The sequence below is a fragment of the Protopterus annectens genome, chromosome 7.part0 (assembly GCF_019279795.1).
Source record: "Protopterus annectens isolate FY-2018-M chromosome 7.part0, PAN1.0, whole genome shotgun sequence".
In the NCBI taxonomy this organism is placed as follows: domain Eukaryota; kingdom Metazoa; phylum Chordata; order Ceratodontiformes; family Protopteridae; genus Protopterus; species Protopterus annectens.
This window is the reverse complement of record NC_056739.1, coordinates 1479940664-1479967813: the sequence shown is the minus strand read 5'-3', so window position 1 is coordinate 1479967813 and position 27150 is coordinate 1479940664. Positions and strand designations below refer to the sequence as shown.

The window sequence follows — 27150 nt, the reverse complement described above, 5'->3', positions numbered from 1 at the left end:
CCTTCCGAATAAGAAGTTTAAAGGAGAAGAGCAATTTTTGAGATTCAGTCTTCTCCTGTGTTTTCAGTCTTTTTTTCACCTTGTTGGTACTCAGCATTTCAAGTGCTGACACTTCAACAGAGAGCTGATTTCTGGCCTTCATAAATACAAACTCACTGTACCAGTTAGTCTGTACCACAACAAGTGGTGAAAAAAACTTGGGCTTTGTTCTTATCAATATGGGACAACTTTGTTCCCTTCCAGGTGTAATATACTCCCTAGCCAAATCAGACCATAAATCAGTCATATTCATCTTAAGACTGAAGCAAGAAGCATCCTCCACTAGTTTGTTATTCTGAGATTACATCAAAGCAAGTCTATTAAAAATGAGTGATGATGTTGCAAAATTCATCTTTCCTATTTTACCCTGAAAACCCCTTTACAAATGCAGAGTCATTCACCTCAAATTTCTATGAACATGTGAGTAACTGATTAGAAACAACTGTCCTCCTAACCCCAAGTTTAGAAATAAGCACTCACTGTGGAACCATAATATAAAGATTATCTACAATAAAAGTAAAAAGCTCATTGTACATAAAACAAATCTAATTCTGCAAATGCCAAAAATGATCTTGCTAAGGCTAACAGAAAATTTCGGACCTGATTAAACCAACCAAAGTAGATACAAGGTAAAATACCAATCCAGGACAAAATAATCCCAGTCTTTTTTTAATTATGTCATAAACCCAAGAAATAATGTTCATAATTGCTCAAAGCTAATAGTAAACAATGTCAAACACTCTAAGCCTAAAGACATAACCAGTCTACTAGTGGATAAATTTAGATATAGCTTCATCTCCCTCATCCCCATCTTGTCCAGATGTCTTATCAGTGTCCGCATCTCCCCCTCAAATCTTCCAGGAACACATCTTAAATGCACTGTCCAAGGCCAAGAACACTGTTTCTGTGGGGAAGATAACATATCAGGATGCTTATTGGTTAGCCTGAAACAAGCCCCGTCAACCCCCCTACAGAGGCTTTTCAATATTAGTCTCCAAACAGTGTTTGTACCAAGTGAATGGAGGACTGCAACAGTTATCCCCCTTCAAAAGGTAGCACATTGACTGATCTAGGCAGCTACAGACCTATAATCGTGATCAGCCATATCTGTAAGGCTTTGAAAAGGATCATTATGGAATTAATAAACAAGGACATAGGCGACATACAAAACATTGACCTGACCCAGTTTTGCTGTTGACAGATCCTAGCTACTCAACCAAGATGGTCATTGAAGCAATGGATGAGGGAAAAACTGTTCACACCACATATCTAGACCTTGTAAAGGCATTCAACAGCATGCCCCATTGAGACATAGTTAATAAAAATAAACTCAGCCAGCTAAATATAAATTCCTATGTAATTCATTAGATAGCAAACTAGCTCACAAATAGAACCCAAGAAATTAGGGTGGGTGGATCTACCTCCACCAAGAGACCTATCACTACAGTAGAACCCCAAGGCTCAGTCCTTGAGCCAGTCATTTTTGGTATCTACTTTTCAGAGGTCAAGGCAAATGTTGAGGGCATATGGCTGACAAAGTTTGCTGATGACTGTAAACTTGGTGTCATTATAAACTTTCCAAAAGATACCAAGATCCTTCAGGAAGGCCTGTCACAAACAAATAGCTGACAGTAAAACCATGGCCTAAAACTAAATGCCAGAAAGGGCATAATTGTATTCTACAGCAAGCAAGATGTCCGCCACAACTTTCACATCAACAACACTCCCCTAAAAACTGACCCACTACTAAGGGACCTGGAAACATATGTAGACAATGACTTGTCATTCCACCACATGTGGCGACTATTGTTAGGAGGTCCTTCTTTATAGCATAGCTTATTAGCAAATGTATGTCATCCAAATCTAGGGAGGTTCTGAATCCATTGCACATTGCACTCATTAGGCCAGGCATTGAAAATAATGCTCCATTTGGCATTTACCTCTCCAAGCAACTAACTCAGCCCAAGCAAGCACAACCTTTTCTCACCAAGAAAATGAAGAGACTAATCACAAAAGCTAGTCTGACTGCTTCAAATCGCTGTCCCTCCTCTTGGTGTCCTATAGGCTGCTATGGGGAGATCTCTGCCTCACATAGACAACCTCTACTGATCCCATCCTTGCAGATCTTCCACATAACTGTAAGTCCAATATTAGCAGAAACACCCACTCTAGAGACCTCATTCTCTACTGCAACTTAAATAAAACATGCTGGAGGGAAAGATATGTCTCACAGAGAATACCATTTCTCTCAGACCACCATGTTCTCCATGTGAAGTTAAGTACAATTCTTACTTTATTCAAGCACAACCTGAATGCATGGATATAATACCATAAGTTCTCCCATGGTGTGGCAGTTTTGTCCTTCATGAACAGGGGAACATGTAAATACATACTTCAGGGTTATGGTTATTCATACTTACTATGCAAAGGATTCACACAAAATAATAAAGGCTTATTTTGCCTGGGGTTATATAATACTTCCACAAAATACAGGGGCTTTAGTACTAAACTACTTAGGGTAGAAAATCAGTGGAAATGCATGGCTAGGCTGCTAAAGATCCTCTCAGATCAATGGCCTAGTAAGTGCCTATGACCATATGAGCCTATTATGTCTTCATTTCAGTTATCAAAAAAGTCCATTCTCAGTGCTCATGATCACACCTTCACCCAGGGCAGTACTACCTTCAACCCATCCTCACTACACTAGAGTCTCCAAGGAATCTGACCACTGTGCTAGAAGATATCTTGATGTCAACCTTTAAAAGATCTCTGGCTAGAGCAGAAATACTTGAAAGCTGGAAGACTAAAACGTTGATTGAGCTGAAAAAATCCAGGAAACTGCAACCCTGTTAGCGTAACAGTAGTTTCAGGGAAAGGCATGGATAGAATCCTGAGAAAAAAGCTGATGGTATCTTTCCTAGATAGCAGCAATCTCAAAAACAACAACCACATGTGTTTATGGCCAGAAAGAGCTGTCAATCAAACCTGATCCAATTTTATGACTGTGTTATAGGAGAATTTGTTAGGGGACTATTTACATGTGGACTGTCTGGATATCGCCAAGGTCTTTGAGTCAGTCCAGCTTAAAAACCTGCACTATTTGGGGGCAGGGTCAAGAATAAGGAACTAGACTACTGCATGGTTGAAGGGAGGGTGCAAAGGGCTGTGGGAAGAAGGATAATATCAGGAATAAGGAAAATATCCAGTGAAGTACTCAAGTTGGTTCTGGATCCAGTACTTGCAATGTATTTTTTGGACATATCAGAGAGAAGACAAAAGATGATCAACCACTCTGTAAATTACATAAACACAGATGTAGCAGTGGAAGATGGTGAAGCAAAGGAAGTATTTGAAAATGTTGACCAAAAGGTAGAAAGGAAGCTGTGATGATAGAAGTTACTGCCAACCATGCCAATAGACATAGGGCAGTAGGTGTATGACTTGTGCCAGTACAGCTAGCTAAAACTTTGTAAATAATTATATGTCATTTGTATATCAAACTGATTTGTACAGATGCTTGTGCTGAAAATGTATTTGCAAGGTTTGCTTACGTTAAAATATATCAATAGTGCACCCTGCTGGAATGAAAAGAAATGTACATGTACTACTGTAGCTGAATTAAATGTATATGTTATAATAGAGGATACTGGGAAAGCAAAGGTTAAGCAGCTAGTTTATTTTAAGAAAAATAAGGGAAATGTAAATGAGCTGTTAAACCATTAAAACTTCACCTCACAGTACTGAATAGGACCAGAGAAGTTATGTCTGGAAGAAGCCTTTGTTCATTAGTTCAGTGAAAAGAGAGGAAGTCCCAGGCACTTCCATAAACATTTAAGATGTGTATTGTAGCCATCTATCTAAATCCCTGTCTCAGTTTCAAAGTGGGTTACTGTGAAAACATACAGTGAGGTGACTAGATGACGTCATTCTGCAAGCCATCTTGGATATTATATTTTACAGGGAGTAATCTCTGAGGAGGGAGTATACTGTTTTGGGGAACCTGACTAGAAGGACTGTTCACAGATTTCATTGTGCCTTGCTCTATCAATTAAATTATTAGGAAATAGTAATTCTCCTAGATTCAGTCAGGAAAATATAGTAAAGCTTACTTCAGGTATGTTTTTTTTATTTGTCTGAGTCTGTCCATCAATGTTGTTTTTAATATTCCCGGTGATTTGAACTCTGTAGTTTACTGTAACTAGGAGGTAGCTAAAACAAAGTGCTTATCTGTATTCTTTAATGTTTGATTTTTAGCTCTCAATCTATTTTCTCTAACATCAAGGACAAGACCAAAACTAATAAAGGACAAAGCCTCAAATCAGGATTGATAACAACATGATAACACATGCCACAGCTAGGTTCTTCATACCCAGGCTTAATGTTTATGTAATATGTACATGTGCTGTCATGCCATGAGACTTTACAAATAAAACAGAGAGAGAGAGAGAGAGAGAGAGAGAGAAGGGGAGAGCTCCATGAGGTCTATATTTGAACAGATTTTTGCAGAACATCTGTGTGCTACATGATATAGTAATTATTATAACAAGTGCAATAGTTTTAAAGCTAAGAAAAGCTTTTTCTTGTCTTCATTCAAATTCTCAGTGACCCCAAAAATGATTCATGTATATCACAATATTAGTCCCATGCCTGGAGTTTCACATCAAATACTGTCAAAGTACTAACAGCTCTCATTTTCCTATTGTGTTTCCTCCTCCTTCTAACATTGCTAATGTTGCAAATCTTTAGAAATATTTAAACCTAAACCACATCACCAAAGCCATGTGTTACACCCTGGGTAGAAATTCCAACACTTCTAAAGGGTCAAAGCTTTTAATAAGTATTTCGAACTCCAAGGATGGAGCACCAGAAAGATGAACAGCTTGTCACGCACTGCATCATCAGTCAACAGGAAACAGAGCAGGGGTATTCTGGTTTAGACATGTAATGAGTTAAGTGCATCACTTAGACAAGTTAGCTTTGGATGTTGACTTGTCTAAACATGGGCTAAACTCTTGGGTAGGCTTATAAAGGCCTCAGGGACAATAGCCTAGGAACCTCCTATGATCACCAATGAAGTTTTACTGTGCAACAGGTCCAACACTTAGTGGCATATCATATGAATACAAAATAATACAATTATACTAAATCATGTGCATGCATTTAAACTAGGCTTGGAGTACCTAATCTGTAACTGGATGTCAATAACCTGAACCTTTAGGGATTCATTTTTTATTCAGATCAGTATTTATCTGAACTCACAGTAGGAAAGCCACTTTTATTATTATACAGTGCAAAATTAGTTATATGATTCACCATGTTTTAATGTAAAAACTGTTATTAGAAATAATGTAAACACCACTTGAAAACATATATTTAACTCATAGCAAAGCAAGATGGAATACCTCGGGTTTAATAATAATAATAGTAATAATAATAATAATGATAATGATGATGGAACTACTTCTTCAGTTCTTGGCCTACCATAAAGGCATTCAATTCTTTTGAAGTGCAGTGTCCTTGAAGCAATATGTATGAAGCAGTTCTATTACTGAGACAAGTTAGCTTGTAACGGTGTCAAGGTCGAAAAAGTTTTGAGTTTTTAAACCACCTGGGTTACAACTTCTTGTGACAAATTTGAATACCCCTTTTGGGTGTATACCAATAATCATGAGGAGTAAGTACTCTTTTTGTGCGTGGATTGAAGATTTTCAAATTTTGTGTATTATCACAATTTACTGGCATGGTACCATAATAATGCATGACATGAATACTTTGTCAGGTATAATGTTGCTGCTAAAAGTATTTTTTATCTGGTACACTTTGTTTTGATAGTAGTGGTAAAGTTATATGATCATACTACAGAGCTTAATGTTAGAATATTCAGATGAAAACAATGGTAGTGTCTTAAATGGCTTACACAAGCCAATATCATTTTACTGGCCTGTGTGTGCAAGTAGTTCCAGATGCTGTTAATCTTTTTATCTCTCTGTTCTCACTGATAATCAGCAATATAATTTTAAAGTTCCCTAAAAACACATTCCAGTGTGCATTGGTCAAAACCTCAAGCAGTGAAATCAGGGAATGGTAAACAGATCTTTGGTTTTCATTAACACTGAAGTCAGATTGTGTCATATTTTAAGTAAAGGCTGAAGATAACAAAGTATATCCCTGTTCTTCACAAAGACTATAAAAGACATGCATAGCTTAACAAGGTATCACTTTTAGATATCACTTTTATTTGACATTTTGGGTATGGTGGAGATTTTAGTTATAGTAATATTAATGAAAATCAACATTTCAGTAATTTTCAGTAAAAAGAGAATAAACACATTTATAGTAATCGATATGCAAATGACTAAAAATGGTGGCTGTTCACAGAATAAATACAGACAGGTAAAAAAGATGCCTTCACAACATTGTAGTATTATGTATACCTACACAACAACTAAGTTTCACACAAATACACCAAAACAAGCATTCACTCTCATTTTTTTCCTATCTTGCAAATATATTTGCATACATAATCACTCCAGTCATCATTTATCTTCAAAGGCAGAAGGACTTACAGATCTCAGAAGTGCAATTTCATCACGGGCTGCTTGTGTAAAGCCACCTCCACTCTTACAGACTTTAAGTGCCACAAGATTCTTCTTTCTGGGAGGAAAAAATAATAGCAAATCTGATGAATATCAGTGTGGGAAATATGTACCAGTTCAGTAAATAACAGCATCATTAATTTGCAAATTTCAATCTGTATGCAACATAGTTTACTTGTTTAATTTAGTCTTAGCTGAATATAATAAGTAGACTGATTCACCTCACACTGTATTTCACTGGTTTAAGTTTATAATTTTGGCCATTCTTTGCTAACAGCAATTTAAATGCTTGTTTATTTATTTATTCATTCATTCATTCATTCATTCATTCATTCATTCATTCATTCAACTTGTTAGCTGGGAAAGAGCACTAATTCCATTGGATCAATTTCAGTCTTATCCCAGAATGGGAATACACATCAAATGGAAAAAATAAAATGAATTTATACAATAAAGGAGTACACTAAAAACAAAGGTGTAGTTAATATACAATAGAGAAATTATTTAAGAAGGTAGTCAGCAGGTACTACTATGTACAGTATTTACATCAGCTAGAGAAGTGATATGTTAGGAGTTAGCAAAGAGATGCTTTAGTGAAAATGATAGGCAGTATGTGCTGGAGATTAGAGAGACTAGGTTATGTGACCTGAAGCAGAGCATTTACAAGCAGCTTGTGCCGAAATGATCTTGCAGTTATGCCCAAATAGAAAGGTATTTGAAACATCTTTAACAATTGATGGGAGATCCCTCCAGAGCTTGGGTCCAAGGGTAGAAAGGGATAGGGTAGGGCACTGCAGTCTGATTTTAGATGCTTGTAAGAATGGCCTTGAGTGGCTATGAGGTCTAAGATTATATGATGGAGTTTGTCTCAGTAAGGAAATTAAAAGAATTATACAAAAATACTGGGATATTTTTTTCCACAATGCCCAACAGACCTGATGTTTTCTCCAGGCCCCCACTTTTTGGCTACAAAAGAGGGACAATATCAAAAATTTACTTGAAGGGACACACCCACACACACACACACACACACACACACACACACACACACACACACACACACACACACACACACACATAGTAGAAAGACTTTACCAGGCATTATTTGTCCTAAGAGGTAAATTTGAAGACACAATTCACAAAAGGAAACTCTATATGCAATTAAGAAAAATGATGGCTGCTTTCATACATGTTTTTAGGGAGTTGCCTCCTAAATTATTACCCTTGTGAATGTTTTAGGTTGAGCTAAACCAACTTAAAAATGTTGGGGAGAACATTATTGCTTGCATATATATGTCTTTCAGTTCTTGAAGTTACAATCAGAATGACTGCACTTGTGAATATTTGTGAAGATGTATGACTTGGAAACCAGTGTATAGGTTTATGAAGTTCTGTGCTACTGATATGTAAGTCTCCTTATTTTAACTCACTCACCTGCCAGAACTCAGCCGAAGTGTTGAATTGTGTTAACATGTGCATATAAGCTGGACTGTGCAACGATGACATTTATACATCAAAATTTTATACAGTAAAAAAGTTATAACCCTGTACAGCAATCTGTTAAAATGGATTGAGGAACCATTTTACATTAAAATGCACCATAAAACATATAATTATCATTCTTAAACTACTAAATGTAAAATTCAAACTTCAGAAAACTTCATAAGTGCAGGAATGCTCTTGGGGGGTGTGCAGGGTACAGATATTACAACATACTCAGGGATTGTACACCCCAGGTCTTTAGTAATATCTGTACTCTTTACATACCCACATACCTTGTGTGTGTACATATATATATATATATATATATATATATATATATATATATATATATACACACACACTAATATATATATATAGTATATATGTATATAATATCAGATTTATATCAGATAACTGACATTTCAGAATGCCGACTTCTAAAAGGTCAAGAACATATAGTCAATATTCTGAAATATCAAATGTACAGAAATCATTACCAACTGTGTTTTTGTAGGAGGCAAGCTTTCTGAACACACTACATGGGGTCTGCTCCCCCACACCCTTTGCTAATGATATATACCAACTGCAAGATTGAACCATAATGGGGAAAAGGGAAAATTCTTTGATCCCCACTGTACCATGATCTCTTCAAAAAATAGTTTTCCTGCCCTACTAAACTTTCAACATTTCAGAACTTAAACAATATGGTCTTGACCTTTTGAGGGTTGATATTCTGAAAAGTCAGTTATCTGATATAAATTTATCATATGATACCATGCACAGAGTAAGGATAAAGATCCAAAATGACAACTAAAAAGAAACAATCTTGTAACATTTATCTCCATAAATAATTAATAATTAGAGTTGAAGTCACTGGTATTACATAATAGTCAAATACTCATAGATAACATTTCCATCATGTAACTATTCTCTGAGAAAAAAACAGTTTGTAGTTTCTTTAGTTTTAAATAAAGTTCTGCATAACCTACATTCATTTACACATGAAATGAAAAACATAAAACCAAAATACTTGAATAAAAATTCATTTTGAAAAGATGCTATGTACTAATACCAAGTGACTTCTCAATCTATGATAAGTTAGGGAGGAAAAAAACATATTTTTAAACCACTGTTTAAACCTACCAAGCCAGAAATTAATTTAGTACATTTTCTTTGGATATTTTTCTAATTTCTTTATAAAATACATAAAATGCAGACTCTGATTTGGTGACTCAGATTCAATCTTTCATTTAATTAAAGTAGAAAACTAATCAATTATTACCCTGGGGTTCTGTGAGTTGATGCATCTGCACATATTGCTTATTGTCTTTAGTAATGTAAAGCATACACCATTTATATGATATTTAAAAGTTAGTTATCGTCTAATAGTCCCAAATCATAGAAAACCATGGTTTCTTCAATTGCCTCATTATCTATATAGTAAGCCATCTTAATTCTAATTCTTTCAAAAGAGCATGCATTTTGTTTTATTAATATTGATAACCATGTTATTTGTGGTTGTTTAACAATGCAAGTTGTTTATTATTTTATTTTTTATTTTATTATATTTACATTTGTTGACCAGGAGTGTCCGACTGGACGTAGGTCCATTTTCAGCGGAGGCCTGGGGAGAAAAGCTCCACAGTTAAAATATATAGATAATAGTTACATTGGATTTACATAGCAATTAACAATTTGATTAACATAGCAATTAATTACAAACATAGTTACAGATGAAGAACATAGTACATCAGTAGACAACTAGAATCTTTATCTGTGAAATACATAACAGACATTAACAATTGTTACAATAAGAAGTTCCTGCTGTATAATACGTAGTAAGTTTATGAGCATCCAAGCTTGCTATAATCAAGGTAGTTAGTGGGGTGGAAAGAAAGGTAGTGGTTGGATGGGGTGGGTGATATTAGAGTGGGAGTTGCAAGGGCATAACCAGCATGTTTTTAGGTGCGCTTTTAATAAAGTTTTGAAGTGGGTGCATGATGGTACGGAGGTAATTGTGGGTGGGAGGGAGTTCCATAATTTGGCTATGGTGCAAGAGAATAGTGATTCACCAGCAGAGTTATTGGCTTTAGTGATCTGCAAGTGATTTTTGTTGCTGTATCTTAGTGGTCTGGTGGTGCGATAGGGTTGGAGTAGATTCTGGAGGGATGGGACATTTAGTGGATGGTTTACTAGTTTGTGGGTGAGTGAGAGTTGATACCATTGAAGGAGGATCATTTAGCAACAATTGTAAATAGATTATGAGATCAGGACCTGTAATGATTTTCCAAGTTTTATATCACTGGAGTTGATGGCATTGAAGACTGAAAAATGAAGGCCAGTATTTGTCAAATGCAGTTTAAAAAGATAAAGACCCAGTATGGACTCCTGAAGAACACCCTGATTAAGAAAATTACGTGACTCAACAATTTCCACCCAGGAAATTTTCCAGGTATTGTTGTGCAGATACTCCTCTATCTGGCCAATAAGATGAAAAGAAAGGCCTACCCTTCAAGATATTTAAGCAACCTAGTCTGACTAATCTAATCAAAAACACTAGAAATCTCTACATGTACAGCACCAACCTGAAAACCTGAAAGCTCTTATCCAAGATTGCCAAGAAATTATGATAGGAGAATAAGGTGTAGGATGTGGTAAATCAGTGTTAATGTATGAATGTCAATGTATTGATAGTATATTTTTCCCCCTGTGTTTCAAACAACAACTCACATAAAACAGATCTCTCCATGTGTTTTCCAACACCAAAGAATGCTGATATGAGCCATCAGTTGTTGACTCTTTTGTTGCCCCTTTTCTTGCACATGGGCCTGATAAGTGCAGTTTTTCAGGGATCCAGAATAACTTTATACTTAAAGCTCTTTTGAAATGTAAGGCCAAGCAGCACTGTGAATAAGACCTACAGTTTATTTAAATCCCTCTTGCCTATATTTATTCATCTTTAATATACTGCAGTGAATTTTTAACACATTAGTTTCTCACCTTTCATAACCAAACAGTTTGCATACTATTGAGGGACATCATAAAATGCATGGTGATTCTGCACTAGAAGACTACAGCTGTGAATCTGTAATGATGTGGCAAGCAAACTAAATTTGATTAGTGGCCTAGGTTCTTGACTATACATGCATAAAGAGAATGGATTTGGTCTATCCTGGGGAGAGAGAATGTGCATGCTCAGGGCCACATATGCACAATCTGACTTTGCTGGTGCTACAGTTATCTCGCTCCACAAGGGGGGATCCACCTTGGATCCCGGAAACTACCATCCCATCAGTCTGACAAGCCTTATCTGCAAGGCCATGGAGCGTATCATCATGGAACTTATAAACAAAGACATTGGCAACCTTCAAACACTGGACCCCACCCAGTTTGGGTTCGTGAAGGGACGATCTTGTCTCCTGAACCTGGTTGACTTCTTTGAATCAGTCTCCAGAGCTATGGGCAAGGGTAAGGTGGTCCACACAACCTATCTAGACCTTGCCAAGGCCTTTGACACCATCCCCCACTCTGGAATCATAGATAGACTTACTAAGCTGGGCATTAATCCCTACATCACCCAATGGGTTGTTAACTGGCTTACTGATAGAACCCACACTGTAAAAGTAGCCGACTCCAAATCCAGCTCCAGACAAGTGACAAGTGGAGTACCTCAGGGTTCAGTCCTGGGACCACTCTTGTTTGGCATCTACTTCTCTGAAGTACAGGCCAACACTAAGGGACTCTGGATAACAAAGTTCACAGATGACTGCAAACTGGGAGCCATTATTGAATCCCCAAATGATGTGGATACTCTACAAAAAGGCCTTATAGAAACAGATGCTTGGTGCCAGAGACATGGGCTCAAGCTCAATGCCAAGAAATGTATAGTTATCCCCTTTGGGGAAAAAACATGTATCCATGAATTACCATATAGGTGGCAGTACACTAAACACCGAAAGTGTGATAAGAGACTTAGGGACACAGGTGGACAGTGGTCTCACCTTCGATAACCACATCGCCACAACAGTCAGGAAATCCTTCCATGTGGCACACCTCATCACTAAGGGCTTTTCATCCAGAAAAAAGGAGGTCATTGTTCAACTGTACTCATCCCTCATTAGACCCATTATAGAATACAAAACCCCATTTGGTATGTACCTCTCAAGACATCTGCAACAACTGGAAAGGCCACAGAAATACCTCACTAAAAGAATCACAGGCCTAAAGCAGATGCCCTACGCTGACCACCTTAAAAAACTCCAGCTATACTCTGTTGCATATCGTCTACTCAGAGGCGATCTCTGCTTAACATACAAGGCCATGTCAAACCCAGAGCTGTTGGACATGCTACACTTAAAGAAATCCCAATCCCTCAGAGCCACACGCTCCAGGGATCTAAACCTTGTCATCACAATAAACAAAACATGCTGGAGGGATAGGTTCCTGACCCAGAGACTCCCCAGACTCTGGAATAGATTGCTCATACATGTCAAGCAGAGTGCCTCTTTGGCCCTCTTCAAAAGGAACCTTGACGATTGGATGGGAGAAAGGAAATTCACCCCGGGGATCACGTCAGTCGCCCTGCTAGACAGGGGTCCAGGGAAGTAAATAGTGTTGGAAGAAATAGCCAGGGAATTGTTATGGCTAGGCTTGTATAGGCCCTAGGGCTGATAGCCTAGTACCATCCTATGAACCTATGATATCAGGAGAACAACTGTTTAGTGCCTTCTGTGGGTGGGCAGAGAATTCATGATGATAACCTTTTGTACAGGTAAGGGGCAGTACAATTCTGATGTGCACTGTATACACCATTGAAACGTTATCACTATGGTCAGTGTCACAGGAATAGAGCTTGAAAGAAAATTGCTGAACTATACCTGATGACTGCTTTAAAGATGCCCCCTTCCTACTGATTCTCACTCCCCAATGGTGGGGAATAGTTGGAAAAATTAATTGAAAGGGGGTAAATGACTGACATTACAACAGGAGCAAACTGGGGCTAAAAATAAAATATCATGGTAAGAGACAGAAATGTTATTGTTATTGTTCATGTAGAATGCAATGCCCCAGAATTTTTGTTAGTCTGTCATTATGAAGATTTTTTATATTTCCATACATGTAGAAATCATAGCAAAAACAAATGATTTACATTACATTGCTTGAAAACATGGTGAAATCTTGTCACTGATATTTTAATTTATTATGACAAAAAGATTAACAAATAACACACCGATAAGATGTGGTGTAAACTCCATGAGGTCCACACTACAAATAAAATCACTTTTTGTGCGCCATACGCAGTGATAGTAACTGAGGTTCACTCATTAACTCTTAAAAGTTTATGCTCCATGTATAACATCCCACTTCCTTTTAAAGCTGCAAGTCTAAATGTCTGTAAAGGACCTACATTACATTACAATTAACTTTAACACTAAACTAAACATGACATGGGCTATTTATGTCAAGTCAAACTTTTCTATAGTCTCTGTGATCACATACAAGTCTACTACATCTGTAGATATTGTCACTGTGATCACATAGAAAGCTACTACATTTACAACTATTGTTTCTGTGATCACATAGAAATATACTACATATGTAGATATTGTCACTGTGATCACATAGAAAGCTACTACATCTGTAGATATTGTCACTGTGATCACATAGAAAGCTACTACATATACAACTATTGTTTCTGTGATCACATAGAAATCTACTACATATGTAGATATTGTCACTGTGATCACATAGAAAGCTACTACATTTACAACTATTTTCTCTGTTTTCACATGCAAAGCTACTACATCTATAGATATTTTCACTGTGATCACATAGAAAGCTATTGCATTTACAACTATTTCTGTGATCACATAGAAATCTATTACATCTGTAGATATTGTCACTGTGATCTCATAGAAAGCTACTACATTTACAGCTATTGTGTCTGTGATCACATAGAAAGCTACTACATCTGTAGATATTGTCACTGTGATCACATACAAAGCTACTTCATCTGTAGATATTGTCACTGTGATCACATAGAAAGCTACTACATATACAACTATTGTTTCTGTGATCACATAGAAATCTACTACATCTGTAGATATTGTCACTGTGATCACATAGAAAGCTACTACATTTACAGCTATTATCTCTGTGATCACGTAAAACTCTACAGCATCTGCAGATATAATCAAAGAAATATGTACAATGTAAATATGTCAAAACTAAGACATTTTAATCATTAAATTTTAGTCATTATAATCATGTTTAACTCTGGAACAGTCCATGTATCTGTCTGGTTTCTTTAATGGCATTCCATACCTGAAGAATTTAATGGGACATCTGACTTTGCTTTTGAGACAGTACTTGCAACAGTACAACTTCCTTTAAAAACACAACATGAGGAGTCTTTCTTTACAGCTCTTGACTTTTTTTTTAATAATAAAAGCACCGGTTGTTGTACTTTTGGATACTTTTCTTTCCAAAGTCTTAATTTTGACATATTTACATTGTATATATTTCTTTGATTTCATTTGTACTATCTTCCCAATGGCCTACATAGGATTTTGGTTTCTTCTCCAGGCTGCGGATTTTCTTATCACTTTATCTTCAACCTGTAGGACAGGTAGTCTTCTGCAGGATCTGTAATATCAACATTTCTCTCTTTTTCTATTTTTCCAGCATTTATTTCACTTTATTTTGCTTCTTAGGCATCAGCAAAGAAGTTGAAATAGGTAATTTGCTTTTCAACCTTCCGCCTATCAACAGGTGAGCTACAGAGACATTGTGCCCCTACTGTGGAATATTCTTAAATTCCAAAACTGCAAGATGACATTCTTCATTGCTTTTCCTATAAACCTTTCTCACAAGGTTCATCATTGTATATGTAGGTCTTTCCTACTGACCATTGAATTATAGAGAATGTTGATTAGATGTTACTTGTATTTATTTATTTTTGTGGAACAGGTAAGTCTCATTAGGCTTTAATCCTTCTTTTTAGTGTAGACCCAAGGTGGTATACATACTGGAGTCATCAGAGAGTGACTATTGAGCTGGGACACTTCCTGAATGGTGGAGGATAGCAGTCAGAAGTTTGAGCGTGCTGCATGGCCTATGGATCCTGCTACAGAGATAGCAGAGGAAGTTGTGACCAGTTGTGATGGTGAAGGACTTGAAATACAAGTCTTAATGGATCTGATCCAGGAGGAAGAGCTGATTGTAGTGCAATGATAGAATAAGTGCTACAAGAACAGAACATTTCTGAAAATGCTGGTAAGAAGCTAGGAGAGAAAGAAAGAAATGTTGGGATTTATGATATAAATTATGGTATAAGTCTGCAACAGAATGAAGTGAAAATAATTGATACAAATTATGAAAAGAAAAATGCAAAGATTCTTTGCTGAAATTGTGAGTCAGTCAGGCAGGTAGATGAAGAAGTATGGAGGAAGAGGGAAGCACAGAAATGCAAAGTAACACCAAACAAGTGAATGTGCAGATAATGTGATCAGTGGTAGGAATTAGAGCAAAAAGCAAAGAAGCCATTCAGGTATGATATTATGGATAATATTATATTACGTCTGAGTTTTCATTTAAAAAATATAATGGCATTAATTCAGTTAGGTATAAACAATTTTATGAAGTGACATTTGAAACTTATTTCTTAGCAGAACACTTTGTGAATGAAAGGCACCTATCCATTCACTGTCAGTCATGCATGGACACAAACACACACACATACACACATACACACACACACACACACACACACACACACACACACACACACACACACACACACACACACACACACACACTCACCAACATACCACTTAGCTGTCCCCGAGTTGCCAGAACCTCTCCTTCCCCTCACAAATCACAGATAATTACAGTCAATAATTCCAGGCATTCTTCTTATTGTTCAGAATGTGCTTTGTGATTCTACAGCTGTTGCTCTACTAATATTTTAAGTGCCTCTGAGTAATATTTACAAAATCTCCCTGGTACCATCTAGTGTTCCTCTCAGCTTTGTCTGGAAGGCTTGCCTATGACTGTTGAGGAGTACAGTAGCCAACCCCCACAACAAATGTACACACCTCCATGTGTCTCAACTATCCCTGATTGTATAGCATGTTCCTGATTCTAGCTTTGACCTCCTCATTCAGACTTCCCTCAATCCCCCCTCCCAAATACTTAAGGCTGTTAACCTGTTCCATTATTTTCCCTTCTGTTTCAATTTTCGGCTTCTTCTGATTTCGCCCATTTGCTATCATTACAACTGTCTTATCTGTACTCAGTTTCACCCCATGCACCTTCAGTTTTGAAGTCACTTCCATTGTCATAAATCCTAGGAAATACAGATTTATATTTTTTAATAAAAATAATGTAAAAAAAAAAAGATGCAGAAATTATTGGGCAAAGTTATAGGATTTTTGTTTAGCATGTAAAAGAAAGAAAAAAATGTTAGTCATGATATGAGAAGTAGTAGATATGATCTGGAGAGAAAACAGGGAGACAAGATTAGTAACGTGATAACAGCAAAACCATTTGACAATGCAAGCCATGAAGCAATGTGGAAGATATTAGAGGTGTATGGTATTGGGTAAAACGTAGTGAATAAAATAATTTGTTATGAAAAAAAACATAGGTCAAAGTTATAGTAAACGGATAACTGGATGGATGGGAAGAAAAAGAAAAATGACTAGATGAGTTAAAGAAGGTCCTCCCTTGTGCAGGAGTCTTTGGTACTGGTAATGAATGCAATTATAACGATATACTTGAGGAATGACAGAAGCAATATGGAAGATGGAAAAAGTCTATCTAATACCTGTCTGTTTATCAAATATAGATGATTTGATTATTAGTGCTAAAAACAAGGTTTAGATGACTGAAATTGTTGTAAAGATTTAAAAAGTATTTAAAAGTTTAGTTTACAGTTAACCAAATTGATGAGCAAGGGTTTTAGTGTTATTAAGAAAATGAATGGGACATACTATACAGAAAAGAAAAAAAGGTATATGAAGTGAAATTTAAAGAGTATGACAACAGGACAATAGAGAAATAATGGAAGAAATTAAAAAAGTTATTAGTTTGGTGGAAAAAATATATATCACTTAAGAAAAATGTATGTATGTTTAATGCTTATATAATAATTGGGTGGATGTATATGTTTCCAGCTAAGATGGAGAAAGAAATGTTAGAAGTATTTTCTGTTTATTGGGTGAGGGGTCAGAATTAAACCCATTTAAAATAGGAATAATATGCAATAAAAGAGATGCTTTTAAATAAAAAGCCTCTAGTATATTTAGCATTTATGGATTTGTTTTGGGGTAATAAGGAATGTAAAGGAGAAAGAAAGAAAATTATAGGAAAATGTTATATGTGAAATATAAAGAAGTGTGGAAAAATGAAGGGAGAAAAAAGCAGGAAAAGATAGAAGGAAAGAATATGGGAAAAGGTTAAGTTATGGAAGTTAAAACTGAATAGAAAAAAAATGGTATAATATGGTCATGGAAAAGTAATACTCAGTGTATCCATGGAAATAATTAAAGGAAGAGATTAAAAAATGTTGTAAAAATTGTAGGAAAAGGTTTGAGATGTTTTATAAGATGTTGTTTTGTGAATAATATTGCTGGATAAATTACCAGTGAAAGGTAATATGAAGTAGTAGCGGTAGAAACAATAAAACATTGCGCCAGATTTGGTATTCATTAATGTGCTCTATACATTGTGTAGAGATGCAAAACGAAGGAAAATGGCAGAATATGTTAATGACAGCATAAAGAGCCAAAGTACATGCTAATTAATCAATCCAACAGGTGGAGCTATTCAGGAAGCTATAAAGCAATTGTGTACACTCAGTGTAGCCATTTGCCATGACTACTAAAACTCTTTGGAATACAGGAACAATTACACTTAGGGGGAAAAACATGTTAGGGGTTGTTGCTGCTATCATTATGCTCTATGTACAAAAGGCTTTAAATCAGGGTGCTGCTGCTGCCAGATCTCAGGCAAGAAGAAGAAGCGTGTTTATACCTTGTTTGACTTATCATGAATTACAAGACACAGAAATTGCTGAGCAATACAGGGTGGACAGGGAAACACTGGAGGAAATATGCAACTTCTGCCACCCCCGACTCAGGCCCCAGGGAAATCATGGAGAACCCATCCCAGTGGAAACCAAGGTATGTGTATCATTATGTATGCTAGCTACTGGTAATTTCCAGAGACACACAGGGGATATATTAGAGGTGTCACAGGCATCAGCCTCTAGAATATTACGTCAGTTTTTAAATGGAATGCTATAACATGCAAGGGATTACATCTGTTTCCCACACACCCCATAGGAGAGATTAAGAACCATGAAGGAATACTATGCAGTAGCACACTTCCCTGAAGTGATGGGGGTGAAAGATTGCACTAACATAGAAATAAAATTCCCACCCAGTGAACAAAGAATGAGGTACATCAACAGAAAAGGTTACCAATCTATAAACTGTCAGGTTGTCTGTAATGCCCAGGGGATCATCTAGAATGTTTGTGCAGATAACCGAGGCAGTTTTCACAACTCGCACATATCACACACCTGTGAGCTGTATACCAGATTTGCTAGGGGTGACATTCCTCAACGGCATCTAGTGGAGGATACAGGTTATGCACTGACTAGTGACACCATGAGAAACCTACACGACTCCAATGAGCAAGATACAACAAGGCCCATGCTCAAACTAGAAATACATAGAAAATCTGTTTGGATTGCTCAAATCAAAGTTCCTGTGTCTGGACACATCAGGAGGTGCACTGTAATATGACCCAGGCACCTCTGCTGAAATTATTACAGTCTGTGCCATGTTACACAACATAATTGTCAGGAAACAGCTTCAATAAGGACAGCAAGGGGCAGAACTGCAGTTTCAAGGACCACAGGCAGGGCCAGCAGCAGCAGATACAGATAAGAAGCCTGAGGGAGAACCACAACCTGCAGATGCTGCTGGTAGATGGGGGCATGCACAGTATCCTCTGGCTATGGTTAAGTGATAAAGGATAGCACGCACAATCACTACCTTGATCAAAGCCTAAGATCCCATGCATATACAGATAGGAATACTGTTGTCTGTCAAACACCACAACCTTTATTTAACCATGTAATGGCTGTGTTCTGACTGCATCAGACAGGAACCACCTCCAAGGACACAATTTGTACTTGCAGTTACAACAGGGCAAATGTGGAACCTTTAAAAAAATGGGAGGGTTACATAACAGAGTAAATGTATATAACCCTAAATACAGCATTTCTCTAAGGTATATGTTTATGTCAGTAATAGCTTATATGCCTAATGTTTGCAATATACATTTCTGTATTCTACCCAATATTGTGCATCAAGCATTTTAATTGACCACTGTGTATAAAACATGGAACAAGTCAAATGTAGCATCATTTGCACAAGAATATCAAGAAGCAAAAGTCAAGTACCAAAATGGTTCCACTACTTTACTTATAGTACTTACTGGATTACAGTGAGGTTCAACAATTATAGAAGCAAGCATTCACAAGTGAGTAGGAACAAGAAATCAAAAACATATCTTCTGCAATACATATTGATAAATGTAAGCTTGTGAGCAAGCAAGCATTAGCTATCCATTGTGTGCATCAGACATATTTGCAACCCTAAGTCACAAAGATATGTGCAAAGGGCAGGGCACAGTCATCATCATTTGCAAAGGGTGATTGGATAGGTAGCAGGAGGGCAAGGCTGACACCAAAGATGTAAGTGTGTGCTAGTAAGAAACACATGTATCTGTATAGCAGAGTATACAGTCTTCAGGGCCAGTAACAACAGATATATATCACTCAATAGTACTGTAGCTTGCATGTGTATATGGGCAAGTGTTTTTTCAATGTATGTGTGTCTGCATGAATATAAAAAAGCACTGTGCTAACACTACATATTGGCATGTCAGACAGGTCTGAGCTATGCATGGTGGAACAGTCAGTTCTGCATCATCATTTCTGCTCAAGACAACCACGTCTGCAAGGAGTTGCACTGCTACTTCCATTGCCCTAGCTAGAAGTCAGAGTGCTACCTGAGTGTGAGTGATGTCTGCAGGACAAACTCTCCTCACAACAAAGTCTAGGACCATGACAATATGGCCTACCACATGTGGGAAGTAGTGTCACTACTGGAGCGGGATTTTGCACAGCCAAGTCTGCTAGCACTAGAAGATGTAGCAGTTCTACGGCCACCTGTATGCCCCCCTCCTCTGGCAGATATTCCATCACAGACACTGTCCCATCCAGTGTGTTAATCAACCTGTCCAAGAATTCACCCAGATGGTTCAGGGAGTCACACATGTCAGAATGCACAATGTTTAGTGCTCGCACTATCTCTTCTGAGACCCTTGTGGAATGTGCCTGCGCCTCCACTATGGTCCTACACATATGTGTGGTGGCCCCTAATGACCCACCATCATCAGGGGGAGAGTAGACAGCAGGCCTCCTCTGAGCACCTCTACCAAGCCTCCTGTGTGGTAACTTACCTTCACAGTGGGTATGGGGAGAAGAAACCAGTTCTGCAACTGGAGTAACCACATTACCCTGATCAACTGTGTCACCCTCAACCTGTCCTATATCAGAGGTCTCTTTGTCATGGGTATGTGTAGGCATACTGACTGTGTCCAAAATATGGGCAGGGGATGTGGGAGGCACAAACTCAGCATCAGACTCACCCTCTACACCCCCAGAATGTATCTCTTCAACACCACCATCATCATCCCAGGCTACCGATACTCTGACATCAGGTGATAGGAATTCCACAGTGCCACTGTCAGGACCATCTGTGATAACAAGCAATAAACACAACAAACAGAGAAACAGGGAATAAAATTTATCAAAATTTTTCTTATATGAAAGGTATGTTAAACTATAATAGATGCTAAAATAATATAAATATTACTCTCATTTAGACATGAATTTACCTTATATACAGTAATAACAACAACCAAATGTGTGTTAACCATGTGCAGTTGGTCTTACAGCCTGCAATTCAGATGTCCCTGTATGTAAGGAAGGGAAAGATAAGAAGGCTGAGAAGGATTGCAATGCAAATGAAACAAGAAACAGAAAATAGTCCCCTTTACATGTTCAGATTAATAACTTTCTCATGCAGACATTTACTGACTAGTTGAACCCCCCAGCACCTACCTCTATCTCTTGTCTGACTCACACTTCTTGCTGGCTCTACATATATCACACAAATAAGATATACTCATATCAAGATATAAAAATGACACAATTATTTACTTTTGCATACCTGGAAGCTCTGCTTGAGACACTCTGGGTCTGTTGTCCACATCAGCAACAACATCAAGGATTCAGTGTGAGCCCTCTGGTGAGCTATCTGGATGTCTGACAGTAGAGATGAACTCCTGTATTTCAGTTAGCAATAGTTTGGAAGCAGGACCACCTCCCATAGCCACCTGTCCCCCATGCAAATACAGCTGCCCTATGGCAGGCAGAGGTTATCATATCACTTGCCTGGCTTCATATCTTGGAGTAACTACTTCCATGACATCCAACAGTATTGATGTCATTGACCAACTGCTGCCATATCCTGTCCCTGGCAGATTGGTCACCTCTATCTCACCCTAAGATAAAAACTCCATGGTGAATTAAGGCCTAGATAATGACATCATTTTCTGCATCAGTGAATGGTGGCTTGCGGGGTACAGATTTCTTATTGGTTGCCATATCCCTGTATGAGATGAAACAGAAAACAGACACAAAATTAAATTTATAATACACAGACAAGATGGCTGTGAACTCAATTATGTGTAAATGTATGCATCCATTATGTACACAACAATTTAAAAGGTAATGCTCCCTATGACTGCATGCAGGTTAGGACAGCCAAACCCTCAAAAATATATATTAATAAAATAACAACAAATGGATCTAATTCAGTAGATTGACATAGCACAATACCGAAATTTAGAATGCTGTGATGAAAAGATTGAGAATGAACTTTAACAAATTTGAACAATGTTGAAAATGTTAAAAATTGGAAACCTAATATGCATGTCCAGAAGCACCACAGAGGTTTTGAATGCAGATCACACTGGTCTTAGAAGAAACATCTTCTTAAGTTAAACATAATATGTAAGAGAAACTTTTTACATGTTTAATTGTTGTAAATAGAGCTTGTGGTACAGTGAGGAAAGGGAAATTTACACTTTTCCCCACTGTAGTGCAATCTCAGAGTTGGTATATATAATTTTCGGGGGGCGGTGGGGGGTGGTGTATTATTATTTTTTAATTGCTGTGTTTTAATGTGCAGGTTATTTAGGTTCATAGGTTGACAGGTTTATGCTAGGCTATCTGCCCTGGGGCATTTACAAGCCTAGCCAGAGTGTGTTTGGCTTTTGCCACCCTTTTAGATCGGTTTACTGTGCCTCTGTAGAGTAGGTCACAGAAGATAGCCCTTTTAAGGTTAGTTTACTGTGCCCCTATCTAGCAGGGACACAGAAGAGATCCCAGGGGTGAACTTACGATCTCCCATCCACTCGTCAAGATTTCTCTTGAAGAGGGTCAGTGAGGTGCTCTGCCTAACATGGACTGGGATTCTGTTCCAGAGTGAGGGCAGCCTCTGGGATATGAATCTGTCCCTCCAGCATGTCCTATTTATTTCTGTGCTGAGGTTTAAGTCCCTGGAGCGTGTAGCTCTAAGGGATTTGGATTTCCTGAGGTGGAGCATGTCCATTAATTCTGGGTTGGACATGGCTTTATACATCAGGCATAGATCACCTCCGAGTAGGCGGTAAGAAACTGAGTAGAGCTGGAGTTTCTTTAGCTGAACTGCGTAGGGCATCTGTTTGAGTCCCTTGATCCTCTTGGTGAGGTACTTTTGGGGCCTCTCCAGTTGCTGCAGGTGTCGGGTAAGGTACATCCCAAATGGGGCATTGTATTCAATTATGGGCCTGATGAGAGATGAGTAGAGGGGCACAATGACCTCTCTTGTTCTAGATGTGAATCCTTTCGTGATAATGTGGGCTATATAGAAGATCTTTCTAACCACTCTGGCAACGTGATTGTCAAAAGAGAGGTTTCTATCTACTTGGGTCCCCAAATCCCTAATTACTTCTTCCGTACTTAATGGATTACTAGCTATGTGGTAATTTGTGGGCACTTTGTTTTTCCCGAAGGGGATGACTATGCACTTTTTGGCATTTGTTTGAGTTCAGGTCGTTCTCTGTGGTGCTTCTGGAAATGCATATTAGGTTTTCTATTTTTAACATTTTTGGTATTTTCACATTCGTTAAAGTTCATTTGTGATCTTTTCATCTTGGCATATTACATTTTGGCATTATGCTATTTTAATCTACTGAAGTAGATCCCAACAAATATAACAATTCTGTAATGCAGAGAACAGGTTGTGTAACTGTGTAATACATTGCAGCATTAACAATACTAATTCACAATATACAAGTAGAAATATAGACAACTATTATAGGGCCATCTCCACTGTTGTGAAGGGCAGCCAGACAGATATCATAAACTTAACACATTCATTGGGCTAACACATTTAAAAATACCTAACCTTACTACAAGGTTATACTACACCCTTCTGCAATAACTGTTCAAATTCCATGAAAATAAAAAGTACAAAATAAATGTCATGTAGCATTCTTTACTAGGCTTTGTAATGCAAACAAATAACTGATATACATGGACTATGTCAACAGCAAAGGATAAAAGAAAAGCAGAATGATAAAAAATGTTTGTATCGGGCATTGCAATTCTTCCTCAATGTTACACTAAAAGCTGTCTGTAAGAAATAGCAACATACCTTTTCAAAAAAGCAGTCTAGAAAGTAGATAAATCTCCAAATATTGTGTGTATTTATTTAGCAGTATCAAACTTTCTGGATCCAAACAGTCTCCCCACTACAAGTGCATTAGTTACAGAATTGCCTTTATATAGTGCAGTCAGCCCTGTGAGCACTGTGAGTATGCAAATGAAATGTTAAATCATTAGCATTCCTGAATGCCACTATCTGAACTAAGTACAGTTAAGGTAAATATGGTGTAAGGAGCTACACAATTTTGTGCACACATTGCAAAGATGAGCACTGAGAAATGTTACTTGCTAATGGCTTGAAGAAGTCTATGATTAGTCTGACTTAAAAAATAATCAGCGTTTCACAGTCTTCCCTCTTTGATGTGCACTTACTGAGGATGTGTCAGGAAGAAGAGCCTTACTAAAAGTGTAAAGCACATTGACTGATTTAGGAGAGCAACATTTCTAACATTCAAATGCTTTTAGGTTCATAGGTTCATAGGTTCATAGATTAGTACTAAGCTAACTGCCCTTGCAAGCCATTTTAAGCCTAGCCAATTATCCCTTGTGAGACTCAAACCCTGCACCTTGTGCTTGTAAGGCAAACACCTTTGCCATTAGGCCACCCGCCAACCCCCCCCTTTTTTTTATCATTTTCATGCTTTATTACAGTAATTAATACATACATGCTTTATTACAGAAACAGGATTTTAAACACCCCAACTGAAATTCCAATACTGAACAAACCTCCCAAGCTCAGGAGACAACTGATATTTCACCGATGATCAAAGTCTACCCTTTTTCCTCTGAAAATTCTTTGGATGCATCTTTATCAATATTAACCAGTCTTTTACCACAGGATTCAGGACTTCTGCTCTTGAGCAAACAGTCCCCCAAAGACCAATTAATTTATTTGCAGCAGCTTTTGCTGCAGACTTTGTTACCTTGGCTGCTCCTCCAGTCTTTTTATCAACTGCCTTGATCACACCAACAGCAACCGTTTGCCTCATATCACTAACAGCAAAACGACCCAGTGGTGGATAGGCAGAGAAGTTTTCAACACACATAGGCTTGCCTGGTATCATAGTCACAATAGCAGCATCCCCAGACTTCAGAAATTTTGGATTATCTTCCAATTTCTTGTCAGAACGTCTGTCAATCTTTTCTTTCAGCTCAGCAAACTTACAGGCAATATGAGCAGTATGGCAATCCAGCACAGGCGAGTATCCAGGACCAATTTGGCCATGATGGTTCAAGATTATAACCTGTGAAGTAAAGTTGCCAGCTTCCAGTGGAGGATCATTTTTGCTGTCTCCTGCAACATTGTCATGTCTGATCTCTTTCACAGATACATTCTTAACATTGAAGCCAACATTGTCACCAGGCAGTGCTTCCTGTAAGGCTTCATGGTGCATTTCTCCTGACTTTACGTCTGTAGAAAGGTTAACTGGTGCAAAAGTCACAACCATGCCAGGCTTCAGCACTCCTGTTTCCACTCGACCCACTGGGACTGTACCAATACCTCCAATTTTGTAAACATCTTGAAGGGGCAGTCTAAGTGGCTTGTCTGTGGGACGAGTAGGGGGCAAAATTGAATCTAGAGCTTCAAGCAAAGTTGTATCATTAGCACCACCCTCCTTCCTTTCAATCTTCCAGCCTTTGAACCAAGTCATCTTTGTACTGGGTTCCAGCATGTTATCCCCATGCCAACCAGAAAATGGCACAAAGGCCACAGTGACAGGGTTATAACCAGTCTTCTTTATGTAAGCACCAACTTCCTTTGTAATCTCATCAAAACATTTCTGGCTGTAGGGTGTCTCTGTAGAATCCATTTTGTTAACGCCAACTATTAGCTGCTTCACTCCCAGAGTGTATGCAAGCAGTGCATGTTCACGCGTCTGTCCATTCTTTGAAATGCCAGCTTCAAACTCTCCAACACCAGCAGCAACAATTAATACTGCACAGTCAGCCTGAGAAGTACCAGTAATCATATTTTTGATAAAGTCTCGGTGTTCAGGGGCATCTATAATTGTAATGTAATACTTTGTAGTCTCAAACTTCCACAGAGATATGTCTATGGTGATACCACGCTCTCGTTCTGCCTTCAGTTTGTCCAGGACCCATGCATATTTAAATGACCCCTTACCCATCTCGGCCGCTTCCTTTTCAAATTTCTCGATAGTCCTTTTATCGATCTCACCACATTTGTATATCAGATGACCTGTGGTCGTAGACTTGCCAGAGTCAATGTGTCCAATGACCACGATGTTAATGTGGATCTTCTCTTTCCCCATAATGAAAATCAGGACACTAGATCACAAAACGGTCCACAGCTACTGCTTCTTTCTAAGAAATGTGCATATTCAAGGGAGTACATTAAGCATTGATATAGATATATGCAATAAAATCATGGTATTGTTGTTAGGAAAGCATAGCAAAGGGAAAGAGGCAAAATAAAGAAAGAGAGGAATACACCTGCATTGTTTGCGTCTTTCTTTAATATTGTATGAGTACATGGGTATCCTAACTGCTGCCAATATTCAACTCATCCAGACAGATACTGTCAAATGAGAAAGGAGAATGTTCATAACTTGTTTCTGTTGCACTTTCAATGTCATTTGATAAAATGTCACATTTTTAGTACATCTAAGCACTTGCACTCCTTGCTAATATATGTCATTCTATGTGGCATATATGGGAAATTATCTCAAATGATTGTTCTTAATACTATGGTTTGATGGTTCAAAGCCGTACAGGCTCCTGTTGCAAGATAACAAAGTTAAAGAAACATGAGAATTGACATGTAAATACTTGTTTTAAAATGTGTCATTTTTTTTTCTTGATTGCTTGCAAACCATTTGGCATTGTGCTCCATTGACTGGCAGTGGTCAGTAGCTGTGAATGGCAGTTCACCTCCCAGGGTAGAAACTAACAGCTTTAATTTGGAATGCCATTAATAGCACAATTCAGACTAGCATTGGTGCACTTTCCTGAGCACTCTAGACATTACTGATTGAAAAAATTCAAGCTGTCACACACTTATCTCTGTGACATAATGTGTAAATGTACTGAGCTTGGAGAAACAGTACAGGTGATGCAGGGTTTGAAACCTGTGCACAGATCATTTTAATGAGGGAAGACATAATAGATCTTGATACTCATTTTGAATGTGTTGAGGAAGGAAACTCAATTAAGGTCAGT

General features: G+C 37.8%; 1 protein-coding gene across 1 annotated transcript; it reads right to left on the bottom strand.

Moving 5' to 3' along the window:
- Positions 1–13573: 13573 nt before the first annotated feature.
- Positions 13574–26267, bottom strand: LOC122805768 (elongation factor 1-alpha 1-like). The gene is made up of 3 exons (XM_044076035.1): positions 24746–26267; positions 20844–20951; positions 13574–14298 (listed from the first exon to the last, which is right to left on the bottom strand). Exons 1-3 carry the CDS (start codon positions 26241–26243, stop codon positions 13574–13576), a joined length of 2331 nt encoding a protein of 776 aa, XP_043931970.1. The 5' UTR covers positions 26244–26267.
- Between the last annotated feature and the right edge of the window lie 883 nt (positions 26268–27150).

Bases quoted from the DNA above. Each gene is read 5' to 3' on its own strand.
- LOC122805768 (XM_044076035.1), bottom strand. From the start codon at position 26,243: ATGGGGAAAGAGAAGATCCACATTAACATCGTGGTCATTGGACACATT. The intron at 20,952-24,745 runs GTAGACTTTGAT...TTGTTATCACAG, and splicing joins GAATTTTCAGAGGAAAAAGG to ATGGTCCTGACAGTGGCACT. The intron at 14,299-20,843 runs GTGAGTCTGATG...TTATATCTGCAG, and splicing joins ACATTCTGGGGGTGTAGAGG to ATGCTGTAGAGTTTTACGTG.